Here is a 15,850-nt window from a genome sequence, read left to right as displayed (position 1 = left end):
CCTCCTGATGCCCCTTCTGATCTTTCCTGCAGCACGTTAGGGATTTCCCCTGCCCTTTGCTCCCATGTCTTTATGGGCCCATGGGGCTGCCAGCAGCCTGGTGACAGAAACCCTACACCCTCTGCCTCACCACATCGGCAAAGAGGTAGCGCTGGTGCCCAGACAAGGCCTTTGCAGGCTCAGGATATTCCGGTTCCCGAGGCTGCTCCGGGTATAGGAATGTTCCGTGTCCTGGGGAAGACCGCAGTGTTTGCGAACATATTAAACCTAGTGTTACGGGCTTTGCAAGTGTTACCACAAGACTAGGGGTAATGTCCTTGAAAGGGGTCTCTGTTTTACTAATCTACAACGCCAAGGACAAATGACTTAACAGGAGAGCTTCATGTCTGCTGAGTAGTGACACAGCCTCATGTTGCACCAGTGGGTATTTATGGCTGAACCTGACAGTCCCCCTCACAAGTCTTCTTAACTTAGATCAGGGCAACCCATTCATTGTGTCTTTTCTAGGGAGAGGGAATAAAAGGGTAAGTTAATATACCTTAGCACTTGGTTTTAATGAGGAGAGACCAAAAGTGGGCTGTCCCCCACAGTGAAGATTCTCAACTGCCTGTCACATGGCTAGGGGTTCACCTTCAATTTCTCAACAAAATATGACTTTTAGTGGAGCTTTTTCTCACATTCTTTTTTAACTCTGGTGTGACCAAAACAATTCAGTTTTCTATACACAAGTTCAGAGGGAATACCAACCTTTATTTACACTTCAGTTCAACTTAGAGCCATCTTTGACGGTATAGCAGAGGAGGCAAAAGCCCTGATTCTGGAACCAAGGCTCAAATTCTAATACAAGCATATTAACTGCAAAAACAGGCAAATGTTACCCATGGTTCTCCAGAGAGCATCACCCCAGCTTCCAGCGGCCATTACAGCCGCCTCCGCCCCAGCCCCAATGCAGGGCACTAAACCTCACAGGGACTTGGGGAGTTGCTGGATCTCTGAGGTTGCCCCTAGCCCCAAACATTCACCAAAGGAAAGAAACAGGAACCTGAACTGGTGCATGGACTGACTGAGAAAAACTATGTAGGTGTTCAATAAACCCAACAGCCATTTACAAGTCTTGCCCGGGACAAGGATGGAGCGCTTCTGTACAGAGGTGCTGAATTCTGACCCCAATTTCAAAGGAGAAAAGAGTATGGAATTAAGTTGCAATGCTCTTTCACCTGGAACGCTTTTCATTTGGTGGGTTAAATAACATGATTTTTTAAATCATATACTTAATACTCGTCTAAAATCCACCCAAAACACTAAATATGCACACTTATATCAGACATGTGTTGTGTGTGTACACACACACAGAAACCACGAGGTAGTTTAAATCACTATTAAAAAAGATCAGAACTTTCCCTAATTCTCTGTCAGAGTGGTGACTGGTGGCTGCACGATAGCTGTTTAGAATTGTTGGTTAAATGAAAACCAGAACTCAGAAAACCCTGGGAGAGTGTAACATTTACAAGTAAATGGTAAATACAATTGTATTTTAACTTCTTGGTCTCTGCAAACTAGGCTGTGACTGCTTTAAATTAATGATTCAAGTTATATGTATTTCCTCTATTACTAAAGGACACAGCCTTCCAATATCTATACAACTTACTGAGTAGACTCAATAGATTCTATTTTACAATCTCTATGTACACAGTTTAAACATCATTTTTAAACTTCATTTGGAAGTCCTTAAATGAAAAAATAATCCCCATTCTCCACCTTCTTGGGAATGTGCCAGAATAACCCCTGACTGAAGCTGCAGCACTGAGTATCTGAAAAAATCCCTATCTCCCCCAGTCCCAGGCCGAAAAGTGCAAGGAATTCACACTAAAGGGGGAAAAGCAACATCTATTGTCTTAGAGTCTGACTATCTTCCCGGGAGCAAGAAAAGTCTCTTCGCAGGTGTGCCAGTGCGGTTCTGAGTTGCCAGGGAAACAGAGCTCTCAAGCCAGAGCAGGAAAGTCTTCAGGGTCATCAGGATTTGGAGCAACTTCTTGCGTCTAAAAAATAAAAGTTTTGAAACCAACTGTCATTTCATCCATTCCTACTTAGGCAGAGCACTGTGTGAAACCCGGTGCCTGCTGTCACCTAGGGGAGGGGCAGGGCCCAAGGCTGCCTCTCCCATCTCACTCCTGTCCCCTCTACAAAGTGCCTGGCAAGTGCCTTCCCCTCCCCTTCCCCCTTTTTGTATCTGGCACTTCCTTCATCCAATAAACAAGACAGAATGTTTACTATGTGAAGCTATAAAGATGGTTCCAGACGATTCCTGCCCTGGAGGAGCTCACGAGGTGAAGGGAGAAACAAGTTGGAAAAGTCAGCGGTACCTACAGAAACAGATGCCCTGCGAAGAGGATCCCCCCACACTAGGGGTGTCCAAAGCAATCTGGTGGCCATACACGCTGCAATCAGGGAAGGTTTTTCTGGAAGAGTAGTTTCTCCCAGAGGTAAGCCTCACTGAGCAAGAGAACATGGACTCTGAAACAGGGCAACTTGACCATGAAGGGGGTGGGCGCCGGATGGCAGTTCTGAGCTGGAAGAGCACAGGAGGGCAGCAGGGGAGGGGCGGGGGAGGGGCGGGGGAGGGGCAGGCACATCACCACGCTCCACGCTAACGCTGCCGGTGGCTCTAGCTCTGCTACTGCAAAGGAGTGTATTTTCTACTCTCAGAATAGAACCCTTTTTCCATCTTGCTTAAGTATAACAAACTGTAGGTGCTCCTCCCTGGGGCTGCTCCTGGGAGCCAGGGAATTGGGCAGCAAAAGGGATGCTTCCCAGAATAGCCACAGAAAACAGGCTGCTCCTGCTCATTGTCATAAGGACTCCTCCACAGGGCCCACAGTGGCCACAGGTCTTGTGCCTGACTCCCACTGAATGGGTATTTATATGTTTGTTCACAGAATGTTTACGAAGCAGCTACTATGTGTGCACTTTCCCTAGGCCCAGGGAAACCGATGAACACAGAAACCGATGAACACGGAAACCGATAAAAGCAGTGGTTACTGTTGTCCACTGACATAATCAATAATCACACCAGTGAGAACACAATTACAAATGGAGATTATACTTCAAAGAGAAGAAATAAAATTCCTTGCTCAAGGACCCTGAGCTGGTCTGCAAGGAAATGCAATCAAAGAAGCCGCCTCTGAGTAGGTGAGGTTAGAGGAGCTGTTCAGGTAGGCAGACAAGGGTCCCATGGGGTAAGGAGCAACTTGGCTGCAGAAGTAGAGGTAGAGCAGACTTGGCTGAGGAGTGTGGAAAATGGTCTGAGCCATAGAGCACTGTCTGCGTCACAGGGCACAAGGCATACCATCGGCCATCATGAGTAAGCAACTGTCAGGTGACCTGTTTCAACGAGGCCCGAGGATCCTGTTTCAGGCAGATGAGTGAGTTTTTCTCTGGTTCTGAGTGCACGTTCAGGGCAGAGGGGGGCCTCCCTGGAGACTCTGGAGGCCAGGGCTGCAGAAGTTCTGTACCCAACCGAGGCCCACGATGCTGACATCACTGTTCCGAACAGCACCTCAGACCCTCACTAGATGAGGAAGAATCCCTAACAGAAATGGATGGCCCTCCGAAATTTGACTGGGCTGGCCCAGGACCTCCTTATCCTCTCAGGTTCTTCAGAAAACCATCCAGGACGTAGACTACAAATACCTACCGCCGCTTCTGCTCTGGGTCCGTAGTTCTCTGCCCTCCTGATCCTTCCCCGGCCTCCCCGCGTGCCGCCTCTGGTTCCACGCCCGGGACGAGGGAGGTTACCAAAATTAATCTCCAGCTGGGATGTGATATCATTGGCCGCTTTCCGGAAAACGTGGGTATCATCCTCACAGTCATTCTTCGCCATCTGAAACACAGTTACAGCATCAAACCCAGACACACAGCTATCTCCATGGACACGCACTGGGCTCAGGGTCCTAGCGATGGGCTACAAGGGAGCTAGGATGGCCTCATGGCCGGAAGTAGCCCTCCCTGATGTGCCACCCGCACTGGGCTGCAGGGCGGGGGTCACATTTCACAGCCACACGTTCTTGTATTCACAGTCTTAACCGAAACAACTTTGAACTTACTGTTACTTCAAGTGAGACCAAATGTCTACCAGTTTAGCAGGTTAAGATATAAGATCTGACGTGACTAACAGCAATTAAGGTGAATATTTTATATCCAAGTGTTATTTTGATAAGATTAAAAAGTTTTAATTTCTGCCTTTTGTTTTATTTGTTCACAGATGCACAAAGTAGCTCTTTGATAAATAAGGAAATATTCCTCTTCCTTGAAGAGAACCTGATGGAGAAACTCTTTCCAATGTGGGCACTGACTGTACAAATACCATATGTTAAAAACTGCATGATTTGCAATTAACAATTCTTACTCAAACACTGTGAAAATAGTAAAACAACACAGTATGGGTATCTGAGGATTACTCCCAATTCTGTTAAGAATGCCAACTGCTCTTTAAGAACTGCTTTATAAAATACTTTGAGACAGCAGATTTTATTGTAAGAGGTGAGATAAGTTCTGTCTCAAAAGAAAACTATAAAATGTAAACCTAGAGAAAATAGGCCAATGGTCTTGGATGAGAATCCCCAAAGTGCTATACAGTTAAATGTTCCTACAAGTTGTCAAGGAAATAAAATCAAATTTCCCTGCCCTGGCCAGGCAGCTCAGTTGGTGAAAGCGTTGTCCCAATTTGCCAAGGTTGTGGGTTTGATCCCCAGTCAGTGCATACACAAGAAGCAACCAATGAATGCATACATAAATAAGTGGAAGAACAATTGATGTTTCTCTTTCCCTTCCTCTCTCTAAAATCAATAAATCAATAAAAACATTTTTTAAAAAATCACATTTCCCTGAGCACATCAACCCCTTTTGGCTATATGCTCATTACAGGTTTCAAGTTTGACATTTATATCCCTTCAACATCCCATATTAAAATAAAGCAGAGGCCTTACATAGATGGACTCTTGAAGTGAAAAAAGGTGAAGGAAAGGAAGATTCCTGAGAACTGGCAAAAAGATACACACAAAAAAACAGAAAGATACACACAAAAACCAGTAAGATACTCTGTATCAAAACGTACTCCGATAAAAAGATACATACAAAAAACCAGTAAGAAGCAAAATAATAAACCACTGCCTTCTGGTTTCAAAAACAACAGGAGCCAGGGGTGCCTCTGCAGTAAGAAGGGACAATGTGCAATGGATGCTGAGCCCGGTAACAGAGGCCGAAGTGCTTGAAAGGGCCCACCTCTATTTGCAGGCTGTTAGGTCTAAGCTTTGCAAACAAGAGACTTGGAAGCACGTGAGAGGTGTTATTCAAGTGTTTTTATCTCTTAGCATCCCCAAAACAAACTAGTGAGATTTTTGGCTTATGTTGCTTTAAGAACAATTCCCAGCTAAAATCTCTAGTGCTGTAATATTAACAAGGACCAAAGATGTCTGTGTGCTTTACTGAGACCAAGTTCAATGACTCAGCTAACCCAGTTGCTTCAAATATTCCTGGAGCCCTCTCTCTGGAGCCAGGGAGGATGAATCTGGTGTGGATTAAGGAAGAACAGCTTCTATTTTTACCTAACATGTCAGCTGCACATTTGTTTTAGGCAAGGCTTTATTTACAATCCCCCAGAACAAAAAAGAACAAAGAAAGTGAAGAGGAAGAGAACCAACCCAGCTAATTGATGTCCTTGTAAAATAAAAAAATCCTCTGAGATTTCCATGTGTCACTGGCAGTCAGACAGCTCAAAAGTTGCTTGTAAGGTCTCTGAGAGTTTACACTGACCCAAACGGGAGGGTGGGAGGGGGCCCTGTGTCATAAATGATCCTTTAATGAAAGCACTTGTACAAAGGCACAACTAACCTATGTGTAAATGGGAACACAGACAAATCTACCTGGTACAGCATTCCTGGGTTTCAAAGAGAAAATAAATGCATAGCATCCAGCAGGAGGAGGCTGCTCATCACCATCATTGACAGAGACTGGTACCAAGATAAACAGCTGTGGTTGAATGGTAAAATTATAAATTTTCAAATTAAAGTAATTAAGTTCAGTAACTTACACAGAATGCAATCAAATGACTTGCTGATCATCCTTATCAATATATGCTGACAGACATTTTCAAAGCTGAAGTCTCAGCTAAAGAGCTGAACATAAACCATGAACAGTAAGGCGCTCACAGGAAAGAGGCACTGGGAGCAATCCCAACTGGAGGCTGCAGGGCTTGTCCAAGCACCTCATCTGCGTGTCATCTGTTGTGCAAAGGGAGCAAAGCTGCTGCAGTAACACAAGGAAGGGCCTCACAGGGCAGAGCACCCCGACCAGTTTAAAATGATCAACCCCTCCCAGTGAAATGCTCTAAGAATTGGATGTGAGGGTAGTCTAATCATGGAATGCAGAACAGTCATCCTTTGAAATGGCATCATTCATGAGACACTCCATGTACCTCTTTTAAGATGAAAATGAAATGCAATTAACATACAGTATTTGCACAGTCTCAGCACAGTTTTGATGTGAGAATAAAATTCACTACTACTGCTTTGTTTTAAGTGTCAACAAGTCAACATTCAATTATTTCACAATAAAGATTCAGTAAAATTACGCACATGTCATTTCGATTACTCTTGGGTAGCAACTAGAATGCCAACTACTAATGATACATTTTCAAAACAGAAGTGGAAAGCCCCATTTCTTTTCCAATAAGGTAACAGTGGAGATTACCTCCAGATACAAAACGTCATGCTTACATCATCTCTATATTTAGACTTGTGTATCACCACTGCTTTGGAAGGGACAGAGGATTCAGGTTTCCGGATGTTAAATTCAGGCTTCGGTCTGGTCTGTTCTTGAAGAGTTTTCCACTCATCTAGGGTCATCTCTTGAACTTGAGTTTCTTCTTCTACCTCCAATTCAGGAACTCTAGAAAGTATATAATGATAAAGAATAATTTTTGATGGATCTGAAATGTCTACTTTATCAAAGAAAAAGTCATAACCATTAGTTGAACATTACAGAACTGCACCTCAAATCTAAGGTAAGAAAATCTTTGAGCCATAGGTTTCCTTATTTTATTTACATGATTTTATGCCATCATTGTCAACCGAAGATACTTCCTGTCTGTGTTCAAAGCAGTCTTTGAAAAACAGAAACATTACCATCCCAATGACATTTACATTGTACTTGACCACCAGGCACTCCCTTTCCAGGTGGCAATACACATAAAATGAGATAATTGTAGAAGAAAATGGGAGAAGCTATTGAGATAAAACAAGTAAAGGAAACCATGAACAGATTATAAAACAATGAGCCACAAATGCCTACTTTCATAAATATCCAGTTTGAATTAATAAATTTTAAAAAGAAAACAGAAGATAAACATGTAAGTTAATGAAGTCCAGAAATAAACCCTCACATTTATGATTGACTTATTTTTTTGGACCAGGATGCCAAAGACAAAAGGAGAAGAGTCTCTTCAACAAATGGTGCTGGGAAAAGGAGATATCCACATGCAAAAGAATGAAGTTGGACCTTTACTTCACACCATAAATATAAGATCTAGAAGAATAAAACTCTAGAAAACATAGGCATAAACCTTCACAATTTTGGATTAGGCAATGGTTTCTTCTATATGACACCAAAAGCACAAGCAACAAAAGAAAATGCAAACAAACTGGACATCACCAAAAATGAAAACCTTTGTGCTGCAAAGGATACCATCAGGAAAGTAAAAGGACAACCCAAAGAATGGTAGAAAATATCTGATAATCATATAACTGATAATAGACTTACATCTACAAATACATAAAGGACTCTTACAACTCAATAAAGAGAAATGACCCAGCTAAAAAATAACCAAGGTTCTTAATAGGCATGTTTCCACAACTAGGTCTATAAATAGCCAATAAGATGTTCCAACTCATTAGCCATTGGAGAAATGCAAATCAAAGCCATAACAACTTACACTACTCCACATTGACTGGGATATTCAGACCCAAAAGGACATTTAAAAAACTGTTGGTGAGGATATGGAAAATCGGAACCTCATGCATTGCTGGTGGGAATATGAGATGGTATGGCCATTTTCGAAAACAGTCTGACAGTTCCTCAAAAATGTAGACCTAGAACTGCCATCTGATCTAGCGATGCCACTCCTAGGTATATACCCAAGAGAAATAAAAATATATGTCCATGGGAAAACTTAAACTAGAATCGCATAAAGTTCAATAATGCTATTTTTATCAAGTGTATTTATAATAGCCAAAAAATAGAAGCAGTCTAAATATCCATCAGCTGATGAATGAACAAAGTACAGTATATCTATATTATAAAAATTATTTGGCTGTAAGAACAACTGAAGAAGTGATACATGTTACAACAAGAATAAATCTTGAAAACATTGTTATGTAAAATAAGTCAGTTATAAAAAGTTTACATATTATTCCACTTATATGAAATATCCAGAAAAGGCAAATTCCTAGAGATTGCAAGCAGATCACCGGTAGCCAGGGACTGGGGGGAGGGTGGAGAGGAACTGGCTGCTTTCGGGTACGGGGTAATGGAAATGTTTTAGAACTAGATGATGATGGTGGCGGCATAACACTGCAAAATGTACTGTACGTCACTTAACTGTACACTTAAAATGATCAAAATTATTAACTTTATGTTATATGTATTTTACCACCAAAAGACGTAATATGCAAAAAAGATATGAAATACTAATATATCCTACGATATGGATAAAACTGGCAACATTATGCTGAATGAAGTCAGACACAAAAGGAAAAATATTATACATCCCACTTCTATGTGGTACCTAAAATGGGCAAATTCACAGAGACAAAGTAGAAGGGGCATGGTCAGGGGCTGAGGGCGCGCGGGAATGTGAGTTATTATCTCATGGGTACAGATTTCGGTTTGCAACAATGAAAAGGTTTTGAAGGTGGACAGTGGAGACGGTTACACACAATGTGAATATAATTAATACCACTAAACTGTCTACTTGAAAATGGTTAAAATAGCAATTTTTATGTTATACATACTTTACCACAATTTTAAAAAATTGATACCAAAACCCCCTGAGTTGTACAGTTTAAACTGATGAAGTATATAGTATAGGAATTATATGTCAATAAGGTTTAAAGGAGAACAATCATTAAGAGGGGAAGCAGAAATCTATTGTACCGTCAGTGAAGAGCAAATGTAATTTAAGGTTCTAGATTACAGGTTAATGATATGAAAAACATAAGCAAAATCAGGAGAGAAACCTAATCACTGAGGAAACAAAATAGACACATTTGTAAAGTGACTGTAAATACCAAGCTGATGGTAGAAAAAACATCCAAGTAGTGGATGCCTCTGAAGAAGCATGAAGGAACTTTCTGGGATGATGTGTTACATTCTATATCTGGATAAGAGTTTGGGTCCCAAAAGTATATGCATTTATCAAAACAATGAATGTACACTTATTTTTTACATTTCATGATAAATAAGTTTTGTATCAGTTTAGCTGATGGGTAAGGTGTTTATTATAAAATACTTTATAAACTTTGCTGTGTTTAAAATTATGAATAATAAGTGTTGGAAAATATTAAAAGTAAAATATATCCCAAAATAATATTGGCAAAAATATGAAAAGACATTAAAACTTGTAGTAGTAAAGTACTGGAAAGAATCCAAACTCATCCTGAGGGAAATTTGGTAGAAAAAAAATATAGATATTAAACAGCAGAATACTAAGTAATTTAAAATGTAATGAGAAATCTCTCTCTATATATTGCTATGATGCACCCCCTGGATGTATAGATGAAAAGGCAAGGTGGAATGTAATGTATGTTAGTATTCACCTGGAGAAATACAAATATATATACATACAGTTTTTTAAAATTATAATATAAACCAGGGAAACACCAGGGATAGAAGCTATATCAGATTGTACTTTTGAAAACATGTAAATATTTTATATACTTATAAAACAGACTTAAATTAAAACTTGATCTCTGAAATTAAAAAAAAAGAATTAAGCACTGACAGGTATGGCTCAGATGGTTGTGTACTGTCCTGCAGAGTGAAGGTCACAGGTTTAAAAAAAAAGAAAAAATTTCCTGAAATTGTTTATGAAGTTGGTAATATAACCAACAAAAGAACCTTTTTAAAAAAGATTTCACTGATTTATTTTTAGAGAGAAGGCAGTGGAGGGAGAAAGAGAGGAGAGAACCATTTATGTGCCAGAAAAAACATCTATTGGCCGACATGTACCCCAACCTGGGACAGGGCCAACCCAGGCGTGTTCTGAACGGGAACCCAACCAGTGACCCTCCACTCTACGGGATGACGCCCAACCAACTGAACCACGCCAGTCAGGGCAGAAGAAACTCTTGAAAGTGGCTTTAAAACAGGAATTTACTCATTTCTTTCTACATAACTGCTAAGCAATCATATTATTGGAGGTAGTACTGGTAATACTACTTGTGACGCTGTTTGTGTTACAAATAAGTATAATGTTACTGACAACTGGGGTTTTCAGCATGAAAGAAAAGAAACAAACATAAAATATTTTAGCCATGACCTGTGTGGCTCGGTTGGGTGTTGTCCCGCAAAACAAAAGGCTGCAGGTTCGACTCCCAGTCAGGGTACGTGCCTGGGTTATGGGTTCAGTCCCTGGCTGGGGCACGTGCAAGAGGGAACCAGTCGATGTTAATCTCTCACATTGCTGTTTCTCTCCTCTCCTCTCCCACTCCCTCCCTTCCCCTCTCTCTAAAAATAAATAAATACAATCTTTAAAAAAATAGTTTTAAAAATTTTAGCTAAAACTCTTGTAGTCCTAGTCCTGGCTGGTGTGGCTCAGTGGATTAAGTGCAGGCATGTAAGACTGAAAGGTCACCAGTTAGGTTCCCAGTCAGGACACATGCATGGGTTGCAGGCCAGGTCCCCAGCTGGGGCGTGTGAGAGGCAACCAATCAATGTTATCTCTCACACACTGACGTTTCTCCCCCTCTCTTTCTCCCTCCCTTCCTGTCTTTCTAAAATAAATAAATCTTAAAAATAAATAAATAAAACTCTTAAGTGTCCTAAATTTCAAATGGAAATATTAAATTAACTCACAATATATTTTATCTTAAAAATATATTTGTGTGTCTATTTTCAAGCTCTGTTAGTTAAATGTCTTATAAATAGTCAAGAACCTAGTAACATGAACACTCCTAGTGCCGCCCAGGCCATGGTCTCCAAATACCACGTTCTATTAAAAAACTATGACTCTTTGAAAAGTGGCTCGGTATGATATATGGGATAGGAAGTAGAGATGATGAGTCTGGAAAAACATGTCTGACCAGAAAGCAAGGAAGCTGTCAAAGATCAGTAAATGTGTATCAAAAGGATCAAGAATCAATTTGAAGAGGCTCCCTCTAGTCAAATAAATGGGTCAGTTTAAATAAAAACGCAGTGGGGCTCAAAATACCAAATATGTTTAAATCTCTAAGTTCATATTGACACTTAAAAAAAGGTTTGGCATCTTTGAAGGATGCTAAGGAACCAACTCATTCTGAAAATGGGTAAGTAATGAACTTATACCTCTATGCCATCAACTAGTTCTATTGTAGACCATTCCAGCTAATAAACAATGACAGAAATTAGGCTACCAATTTGCAGCCTCAAATCAGTGACCTTCTATAACCTATGAAACAATTTTGCCAAAAAGTTGAACCTGAATTTGATCAAACTTCTGTCTCTCAATATTAATTTTCAGGAAACACACAAAATATGCAGCACAGAGAAACATGTTCATCTCTTCTACAACTCTGTGTTCTGGGATGTCATGTTGGTAGTTTTTTTATTTTTATTTTTTAATATGTTTTTTTTTCAAGTATTTATTTTTAGAGAGGGGGGAAGGCAGGGAGAAAGAGAGGGAGAGACACATCAATGTGGGGTTGCCTCTCCTGCACCCCCTACTAGGGACCTGGCCTGCAACCCAGGCATGTGCCCTGACTGGGAATCAAACCAGTGACCCTTTGGTTCACAGGCTGGAATTCAGTCCACTGAGCCACACCAGTCAGGCCTCATGTTGGTAGTTTTAAATCAGCCATGGTAAGAATGTTTATACTACAGAAACCAGCAAGTGCAATAGAAGTGGGCTTTTCATCCCAGAGAACCAAGCATGGAGTATTTACCAGCACACCATTGCCCACAGGGATGCCATCACTAAAATTCTGAAAGAGTTCTGAAACTCTTAGGACATATGACCTAGTTCCTTCAACAAATAAAATGCAAGGGAAAAAAAAAAAGGAAACACATAGATTAAAAGTGACTTAAGGAAAAAAAAAGTAACAGGATCATCAAGATAGTATGATATTACTATAATACAGACAGATCAACAAAATAGAAAGTAGAGAAATATACACACACATACACAGGCAACTGATTTTCAACAATGGTGCTCAGTGTGCTAGAATGACTAGATATGCAAAAAAAAGGAACTTCTATCAGTATCTCAAAACTTACATAAAAACAACTCAAAAGGGATCATATAAATGCATATTACTTTTTAAAAAAAAATGGATGAGAAACCTAAGTATAAAACCCAAAATTGTAAGACTGATATATTAAATTTACCCTTCAAAGAATTCTAAACCAAGAGGTGCACTGAACATACAATCTAACTGAATGCCAAAAGTTTGAATGTTTGATTAATATTCAAAGCCAAGATCAGCGAGCATCACCATTTTTTGTGTATTTCTCACATACAAGCCTAATTTTGAAATTACCAAAAAATTATAACTGTGCAATTAGAGATTTTAGTAATAATTTTAACATTTGACAGTGCAGTGCAGAAACAAGAACTCAGCATGGTCTGCCCCCTGCGCCTGAGCAGTTCCTGCGATTCTACTAGATTTGTCGGCTGGTTCTGCCAGGATATTGCAGACAATGAGATAGCCACCAACTCATTATTTTTGTCTTCCAGAGTACTGATTAATTAAAAGAATTATTTTGTCTAATATTATCAATGCTAGAGTACGTCAGTTCTGTACATTAGAATGCTATAATAGTAAATTTATTATTATTCTATTTTATTATTTTTTTAATCCCTATGCAAGGATATGTTTATTGATTTTAGAGAGAGAGGGAGGAGGGGAGGAGGGGAGGAGCGGAGGGGAGGAGGGGAGGGGAGGAGGGGGAGAGAGAGAGAGAGTCAGAGAGAGAGAGAGAGAGAGACATCGATTGGTTGCCTCCCGTACACTGACTGGGGATCAAACCCTCAAAATAGATAAGTGCTCTCACTGACAATCAAACTTGTCACATCTTTTGGTGTAAGGAACGATGCTCCAACCAACTGAGCCACTCGGTCAGGGCTCTATTATTCTAGTTAATGTTACAAGAATTTATAAAAATTATTTATTGGCTCAAAAAAGATACATTTTTTTCCTAGAAGTATCTAGTTAACTCACTTTCTCAACATTCATATACACTGTTAACCCATTTCCTTAGTTAACTCCGTGTCTAAATATTCATTCTAACTGTTAATCTACTTCTTTAAATTTCTTAGTTGTTTTGAATGATAAGTTAATAACTTTCAAAATCATCAATCACTGTAGCATTTTACTCTTGTAAGGAGTAACAATAATAATAGCAGATATTTATATCGCACTAATGACATGTCAGTTTCTACTCTACTGATACACATAGAGATTCTCCCCAACCCACCCTTGTAACAACTCTCTGATGTAGATCATATTATTATTCCCATTTTACAGATGAATGAAACTGAGACACAGGGAGATTAAATAACTTGCCCAAACCAGAAAGTGGCAGAGCTAGGATCTGAATCCAGCATAATGGCTTGGAGCCCATATTCTTAAACCAAGAGACACCCTGCCTCTTAGAAGCTGAAGGATGAGTAAAAGTTACATAGGTGAAGCGGGGAAGGGGGTTTGGAAGAGAGGTACAAGAAAAAAAAAGGAAACAGTACTTGTAAAAGCCCTATGGCAAGTGTGGGGAGGGAAACATAAAAAGGGCCACCTGGGGATCCCAGAGAACGCACTAAGTAACTCTGCAGGGGCCACACCACAGAGGACCATGCAGGGCAGGACAAGGAACAGAGAAGAGGCATGAAGCCACTGGGGCCTGAAGCAAGGAAAGCTACTTTGGTGTGACAACAGGCTGGTACAAGATGACCATGCAGGGAGCCCCATTAGGAGCTACGATGATAGAGCAGATGACAATAGCTGACACTATGATGGTGAGTGAAGGTAGTGGATATTAGAAAAAGATACCAATCATCAGGGCAGACTGACAGACTGGATTTTGCGGAGGAAGGGCATCAAAAAGAAGGAAGTCTCAAGGATGACTCCTACGCTCTGGTTTGTGAAACTGGCTGTACGGCAGTGCTTGTTCTCCAAGATGGAATACCTGAGGTATGTGGGCCTCAGTCCTGGACCAGTTGTGCAGGAGGAGCACTGGAGACGTTCAAGGGGAGGTAGCCAGGAGGAAGGTGGATACAAAGGCCTGGAGTCCATGCTAAAGTTTGGAGTCTGAGTCATATATTCCGGAGTCGGTATATAAATGACCATTCAACCTGCGTGGTCCATGAGTTCCTATAAAGACACACTAGAGAAAAAGAAGGCTTCAGGCAGAACGGTTAAGTACTCAATATTTTAAAAGGCCAGAGAGACAAGGATAAGTCTGCAAGGGAGCTGAAACGAAGAAGGAAAGCCAGAGAGTGCAGGAATCACAGAAACCAACAGCAGGGTGTGCTTAAGAAGATTAATGAAGTCAGATGTTCTTAGAGTTAAAGGACAACACAGATCAAAACATCCCTTAGGCCTGGAGATCTGTGGTGACTGTTTCAAAAGAGCAATGAGTACTGAGCCAGACCTAGACTGAAGTGAAGATTAAGAAAGAAGGGAGAAAATGAAGATAGAGCATACACCTGAAAAAGGTAGTTGACTGAGAATGTGGGGCAAGAGAAGATTTAAAATAGGAAAAATTGAGCATGTGTAAAATGCTGATTTTTAAAATGTTGTTCAGAAGACCAGAGTTGGGAGAAAGGAGGGGAGTATACCTAAAAAAGGAGAAGCTCCGCGACAGTGTGAGGCTTCTGTGAAGTCAGCAACCAATGGGCTTTAAAGCCTGCAGAGATGGGAGGAGAGATGGCGCCTCCCTTTTACCACAAGGCAAGAAGGCTAGAAGGCATGCAGGTACAGGCAGGGCTGCACCTTTGGGAGTAGGAAGGTGATGAAGCTCCCATCTGATGGCTCCTAATTCCTCTCTTATGTAGGGGACAAAGTTATATCTAGGAAATGAAAGAGCAGGTATAGGCAAATGGGGACAGTGACCAGGATTTGAGGAGCCAGGAAGGATTAAATCAGTCATGGTGGTGGGGAGAGGAAGAGTGTACCCAAGAACTGGAGATTGCTGGGTGGTGTTGGGGGCTCATTTCAGAATGCTGGTGACCAAGAATGTACAGAGCTCCCTGTCAGCCCCACTGTGACGTGTAGTGCTCTGCCTGTGGGTGTAGGCAGAGAGAAGGCAGATAGCAGGCAGTCACCCAGGAGGCGGATTCTTCTAAAAGGGTACAACAAAAAAATCTAAGGGGCAAGGAAGTTTAAAGAATTGGCAAGAATGCTAGAGATGGACCAGGGACGTTAGCTCCATGAAGAAAAAAGGGAGGAGAGAATAAAGGGAAAGAGAAGGGGTTATGACATGACAGAGACTAGTCACAGCACAGGCTGCTGATGGAAAGAGGCATGGGCACAGGGCAGAAGACTTGAATTTATGCCATTAATTATTATTACTAACCATTCATTAGATTATTTGAATTATTAATTAGTTC

General features: G+C 40.8%; 1 protein-coding gene across 1 annotated transcript in view; it reads right to left on the bottom strand.

Moving 5' to 3' along the window:
* Positions 1–764: 764 nt before the first annotated feature.
* HABP4 (hyaluronan binding protein 4) overlaps positions 765–15,850 on the bottom strand; it is a 33,564-nt gene continuing 18,478 nt past the window's right edge. The window contains exons 6-8 of the mRNA XM_054588099.1: positions 6,774–6,945; positions 3,695–3,880; positions 765–2,039 (exon numbers count right to left, since the gene is read on the bottom strand). Coding sequence (XP_054444074.1) covers positions 1,983–2,039; positions 3,695–3,880; positions 6,774–6,945 — 415 coding nt within the window. The 3' untranslated portion in view covers positions 765–1,982. The remainder of the gene's footprint in view (positions 2,040–3,694; positions 3,881–6,773; positions 6,946–15,850) is intronic.

Source organism: Pteronotus mesoamericanus, unplaced genomic scaffold, assembly GCF_021234165.1.
Source record: "Pteronotus mesoamericanus isolate MK-2021 breed Mesoamerican mustached bat unplaced genomic scaffold, CSHL_Meso_final scaffold_125, whole genome shotgun sequence".
Classification (NCBI taxonomy): Eukaryota; Metazoa; Chordata; class Mammalia; order Chiroptera; family Mormoopidae; genus Pteronotus; species Pteronotus mesoamericanus.
The sequence above is the reverse complement of the archived record's forward strand: the minus strand, read 5'-3'. Positions and strand labels throughout refer to the sequence as shown.